Source organism: Triticum urartu, chromosome 1A (genome assembly GCF_056163025.1).
Source record: "Triticum urartu cultivar PI428250 chromosome 1A, HENAU_Tu73, whole genome shotgun sequence".
Lineage (NCBI taxonomy): Eukaryota > Viridiplantae > Streptophyta > Magnoliopsida > Poales > Poaceae > Triticum > Triticum urartu.
This window is the reverse complement of record NC_141873.1, coordinates 87,088,861-87,095,027: the sequence shown is the minus strand read 5'-3', so window position 1 is coordinate 87,095,027 and position 6,167 is coordinate 87,088,861. Positions and strand designations below refer to the sequence as shown.

The window sequence follows — 6,167 nt, the reverse complement described above, 5'->3', positions numbered from 1 at the left end:
ATTTATATTAAAAAATATCAAATATCAACATCTACAATAGAAAATATATATACTATGAAACCACATTTCACAATGAATCTAACAATATTAATTTGACATTGTGAATGTTGATAATTTTTTTATAAGTTTGATCAAGGTAGAGATACTTTGACTTCGGACAAAACTTATATGCAGATTAAAAAGACCAGGGAGAGTAATGTTCAAGAGTCAATTTCCTTGTGAACTACGCCAAGGTGCAAGAAACAAGGAGCGCACGCACGCATGTACACGTTTATTGTTAGCTGATGTTACACACAAAATGAGTTGACAAGGAAATGTCTGTGGAAAATAAAGAAAAATACAAAATTAAAGCGGAGCATGGCTTCCGATGCACATGGTTGGTTGCACCGCGGCTAAGTCAACTGTTACAGCCTTTCCTGTATATACTGATTTGATCGATTCTTATCCAAAAGCGAGCAAACAAAGCAAGACAACTAATACTATCATGGATCAATATATTGTATTTTAGCTCAGCGAAATTCCAGTTTACGTGGTGGTTACCCTAAAAAAAAGTTACATGGTTGTGTAGTACACTAGCACGCCATGATGCAATGGTGCATAAATTTTATATCGCACTCAGTAGTGATTTAAACGGTTTTATATTAGTTTATAGTATTAAGCTACTACTTCCTCCCTCGACTAGATATATCCGTTTGAGCGTTATCTAATTTTAGACTGAGAGAACAATATTTTTTAAAGTACAACTAGTAAAATTGCCCGTGCGTTGAAACGGGATACATATTATTGCAATGATCAAAATGGGTGAATATCGACAATAACCAAATACCGATAATAAAAACAAGACAATATAAAGCTGGTTCATAAAATAATGTACGAACATCTGGGTGCCTTCATCAACAAAGGAAAAAATAACCAAAAAATAGCGGCTGTGAAACTTCACTTATATAGAGAAGATAGTTTGACATTAGTACTCAATGGATTTCTACTTAAGATGAAGTTATAATTTAGGAAATCTACTTCCTAATACACCTAACCATTTCTAAGTTGTACAAATTCAGAAAAATGTAAACTCTAGCTTCACTCTGGTTGTACTTAAGCATGTGTACTAATAATTGTTTTCTTAGTTCCCACCATCCTGCATGAGAATATATGTCATTATGAGGACAAACCCATTTAGCAATTTGTTGCTTCAAACAATCACATGTTGTGCAATCATTTTAATATTTCCCTAGCGCTGCCCTTGCACGTCTCCAGCAATCCAATGCGAAACAAGTTTTAAATGCCTTTGTCATAGTATAATTCATCCAAGATTGAGTCTAATTGACAACCTATATAAAAACATTGTAGAGCGAAATTCCCAGCTAAATTGTAATTGACCAAGGAGCGCTAGATTTGCTTCGATGAACTAAATAAATACATGGTCACCTAAAAATATGTGTCGATTTCTATGTAAGAGCTAGACTCTGGTGAGTTTATTTATCTTTGGGGCTGTAAGAGCTAGACTCTGGCATAAGCCTGCACATAACAGAACTCAGAAGAACATCTATAAAGTAATATTTGCGTGTTGCTATTAAAAACATGTCATGTGTGAAGGAGATTCATTTTCCATCAGATGATGAAACAAAAAATAAATATTTGGATGCTTACTTAGCATGCTGTAGCAACCTCGGAAGTGACTCAATGAGACAAGCGCACAAAACATTTGAAAACATGCAGTGAAGAGCTGCCAACTGCAGTAATTTTCTTAATGTATGTACTATTAGTTGGAAAGGGAAATTGATTTTGTGCCACCAATGAATGGACATCATCTCATCCGCTTATTCTGCATGGCTAGAAATATGCAGTCCGTTTGCCGGCCAATTCGCGCGCGTATTTCTTCAGTTTCGTTAGATTCCTCATCTCCAGCATTTTGACCATATTTGTCAAGTCATTATCAGGCCTAAGCCTGGCTCTGTTGTTGGCATGGCTGCTGCATGCCACAACCATTATATCAATTAGAGCAAACAGAAGCAGGCCCTAATTAGTCCAGATAAAAAAAATTAGAGGTAACACATTACACATACCAGAAGTCCAGCCACAATATCATGGCAAGCGGATATCGAAAGAACAGCAACCACAATCAGAGGCTCGGGATAGACCAAATGCAGCGATCGTGTTGTCACTACCGGTGGAGGCGGCATCACAAATTGTGTTTTTACTTGTTGAGTACTAACACTACCCTGAACATATTTTTGAAAAAAAAAATACTACCCTAAACATTCATCGTCTTACATGTGTCTCTATGTGGCTGATCATGTCTCCTTGAGCCTCAACCAACACTGCCATATCCAGGAATATCTACAAGCCAAAGCCCAGGAAAGGAAATCCCTTCGATTCACATATGCATGCATGGTAGGTGTCAAGTGTCAACTATAAAATAAATTGCAAAAGAGCTTGTGCATTAAAACAGTATAACCTTCTGCAACTCCAGAAGCTTCCTCTCTAGATCTCTTACAGCATCATGCCGCTCCTGTATCTCAACAACAGTATCCAATATCTGCAACATGGATGAAAAATTATCATCCTGAGATTTCGATGTGTTTTTCCCACAAGTGTCCAGATCATGACCAAGTTATAACTCATATATACCTGGGCTCTCCCCTGCTTCTGAACTGCATCTTTGAAAATCTGCTCACTTCTTCCTGTCTCGATTAAACCATCAATTGTCCGCAGGTTCCAAAGTTACAAAGGAGGCACACTGTAAGAAAGATAAACAATAGAAAGAAAAAAGCACAAATTTAACCATAGAAAAAAATGTTGCCACTATACCTCTTCATCAAGGCGATTACCAGTTACAGTGAATACCCTTCTTTCAACGACTTCCCGGTATTCCTGCCCGATTGATTCTCTCATTACCTGCATCCGAGGGTAACAACACCGAATCACACACATTATACTATTCTATCTTCAGAGATATCAGGCTGATAGCTTCTATCAATAATCTACCATAATGGTTAAGAAGCATTTGTGTAAAGTTACTCAAAGTCCAGAGGACAATTGGCAAAAACATACTCGCTCCGTCCCAAAATAAGTGTCTCAAGCTTAGTACAACTTTTTTCTAAAGTTAGTACAAAGTTGAGACACTTATTTTGGGACGGAGGGGGTAGTTGAGTAGTATCTTTCTTTTACTTTCTAGAACATATAAGCATCAGCGAAGTAACTTGCACCCTGCTAGATGTTCAGAATTCATATGGGTTCTAGACTGGATGGCTCATAGACATGGCAAAGTAGGGTGGTTTCTCCCTGCTGCTGCTCTATGAGGGCATATCAAATCAAATAGCCCTAGTAGTAAACAGAAATAAGGACTGGTTTTAACTTTTTGTGCATGTATCTAAAGAAAAGATTAGAGGGAACATTTATTCATAGATAGAAGAGGAAAATCATCACATACATATCAATTTGAACATTTCCAGTTGAAAACAATACCTGAAATCATCCATCTGTTCCTTCATTTTCTTTTTCACTGCTCTGTAGAGAGAGAACAGTAAGCAGAGTGAACAAGGACTAATTCATGCATGCAAGAAGAGACCGGAAACAAAAATTGACAGAAAATTAATTTACCAAATAGTATGTTCCCTTGATCGATCTACCGCAGAGCCCTTTCCTCATCCAGGTTTCTGCCTGTTAGGTAAGTTCTGTAGCACAACACAGGGGCAAGCATCAGACCATAAGCAGATACAGCTAGGAAAGAATAACACAGACACAAGCAAGGTTAAGTGAAAGCATACATACGCAGCAGGTGATCAGCTAAGACAACTATTTGCGTACCAATCAATGTAAAAATACAACCTTTGTTCATTGTGGCAATAATATGGTGCCAGTTTAAAGTACTTGTACCAGGAAAGAAAACACAGACCATCTTATATTTTTCAGAGCTCTGAAAGTAAAAAACCAACAGGTGCAAGAATCGGAACAAAGAATAGTGTAATCCACACTTTTCTTCATAACTGCCCGAAGAACATACCATCGAACACCTTCCGTGCACGCTCCAGATCACCTGGCCGCAGCCCCGGATCAGCGTGCTGAAGGAGTAGAGGTCTAGAACGACGCACTCGTTGACCCGGGCATTGTGGATCACCCTGGCCATGGCCCCATGGCCGCGCAGCAATCCGGACCTGAGCCGCTGCATGCCAGTGGTCAATTCCTCCCCGTTGACGACCCCAACGCAAGGATGATCCACCTTGTGTTGAGCCCTCCTCCGCCTCCTCCACTGCCAGTACGTGGACATGAACTCGTGATCGCATTCGTCCCTCTCATGGGCGACCGGATTGACGGGAGACACGGTGGTCGCGTGCCCGTGCGGCACGTGTTGTTGACTCGTCGTTCGTGGCAGCTTGACTCCCGCGTCCATCCCTCCAACCTCTCCTCCCCGAGCTCGTCATACTCCCTGCCGTCTTTCCCCAATCACGGCCTCCAGCAGCGCCATCTCCCGCCCCTTCCGTCGGAGCAGATGCAGCGGCGCCCGCGAGCTCACATTCTCGTTCAAGGCAAAATCGACCGGGCGGCCGGCAGATCCAACCATGGAAACCATGCAAGGGGGTGGGGGCGGCGGGGGATGGGCCAGCGGCGCGCGGCCGCGGGGGCGTGGCGTGGCAGGAGGCGGCGGTGTGCTGGAGTCGGAGATAGGATTGGGAGGCAGGGTTGTGAGGGTGTGTTTTTTTATCTCGGCCATACCGGTTCGGCTGACTTATTTAAAATACTGCGGATCGAATACCAAAAGACACAGGGAATATTTTGCAAAAATGCCGCGACGGTGAACCCGAAGACTCAATCCGTGTTTTATTATTAGGCATTGTCCTCCCGCGGCCACGCAACAGCGGTTGAGGTGGGGTTCGGCGCCGGATCAAGGTGGCGGCGTCGTTCACGAGCTCGGGCAGGGCATCCATGGCCGGAGCACCGGCGACACGCGGACTTGGGGACCCCGGAGACGGCGCTGGAGGTGTGGATCCAGTGTGAAGGTGGGGTTCGGCGCCGGATCAAGGTGGCGGCCTCGTTCACGAGCTCGCGTAGGGCATCCATGGCCGGAGGGCCGGAGCACCGCGGGCGGGCAGGCCGGTGAGACGCGGGTCCAATCCTACGCCGGTAGCTGCTCTGCCTTCCCCTTATTTTTTAAGTGCTTTGAACCCGACGGAGTCAATCCGTGATCAACGCTTTAGTACCACCTCATGTATATATTTTAAATTCAAACTCAAAGCGTAAATTCACGAGAAGAAAGCGTATTGTGACGGTGAACCCACGGAGTCAATCCGTGCTTTATTATTAGGGATAGATAAGCAGTTATGCAAAATATGTGCCTCAGCCATGGGAAATACGCTCTTGAGTATAGGTGCACCATATATGAAAAATAGATGCTAACTTAAAAATCAAATAATTCTGTAAATTTTTTTCGGGAACAAATTTAACCTTTGTTGTACTTGTCTAAGAAGTTTCATCAAGAAAGAACTTGGATAGACTCTAGGGGGGGAATTCAAGGACAAAAAGCATGAATAGTAGTAGTAACTTGTAGTAGTGTTGATTTTATTTTTTCACCCAGAAGACCATTAAAGTCATTCGTGGCTAAACTTGTTAGATCCACTGGATCGATGTAGGCTTTGATCTTTCCGGTCACCTACCTTCTTTGGGTGCGGATGAGCTCGATCCAGACCCGGCCATGGTGAAGTAGAGGCCGATGGTAGCAGAGAGATCGAGATGGAGAGGTGGCAGTGGTGCTTCCCGTGAGCACTGCGATTGCCCTAGATCGGAAGGGGATATCGGTGGGAGTCTGGCAGCGCGGTGAACCTCGTACCGTGTGCCCCGGCCCCCACCTCTCTATATATCGCAGGTCACAGGGGCCCACCAACCATAAGAGGGTTGGGCGCCCCCGATCAGGGCGCGAATAGATCAGGGCCCGATGGGCCGTTGGGCCCACTCGGTGGAGAGATCAACCTAACATTCTCCCCCTTGATCTCAACTTTTACTTTTAACCTTATACTTTCTAGTTTATTTGTTTCATCACATATTGGTATATAGAGCATGTTTCATCGTCACAGCTTAATTGCCGTTAGAATCATACAGCTACAACATACGTTATGATCAGAAGCAAATTCTGTTCCTTTTGGGCCTATCCAGAAATCATAAGGCTTTCCCTT

At 43.4% G+C, this 6,167-nt stretch overlaps 1 protein-coding gene across 2 annotated transcripts; it reads right to left on the bottom strand.

Moving 5' to 3' along the window:
• Nucleotides 1-2,133: 2,133 nt before the first annotated feature.
• Nucleotides 2,134-4,687, bottom strand: LOC147990163 (syntaxin-132-like). Of its 2 annotated transcripts, XM_087513860.1 has the most exons (8): nt 4,004-4,687; nt 3,601-3,674; nt 3,466-3,507; nt 2,810-2,895; nt 2,629-2,707; nt 2,456-2,536; nt 2,272-2,337; nt 2,134-2,161 (listed from the first exon to the last, which is right to left on the bottom strand). In XM_087513860.1, exons 4-8 carry the CDS (start codon nt 2,890-2,892, stop codon nt 2,159-2,161), a joined length of 312 nt encoding a protein of 103 aa, XP_087369986.1. In that variant the 5' UTR covers nt 2,893-2,895; nt 3,466-3,507; nt 3,601-3,674; nt 4,004-4,687; the 3' UTR covers nt 2,134-2,158. The 2 variants fall into 2 exon arrangements, with proteins under 2 accessions (XP_087369986.1, XP_087369983.1); XM_087513857.1 differs by having other exon boundaries at nt 2,134-2,337.
• Between the last annotated feature and the right edge of the window lie 1,480 nt (nt 4,688-6,167).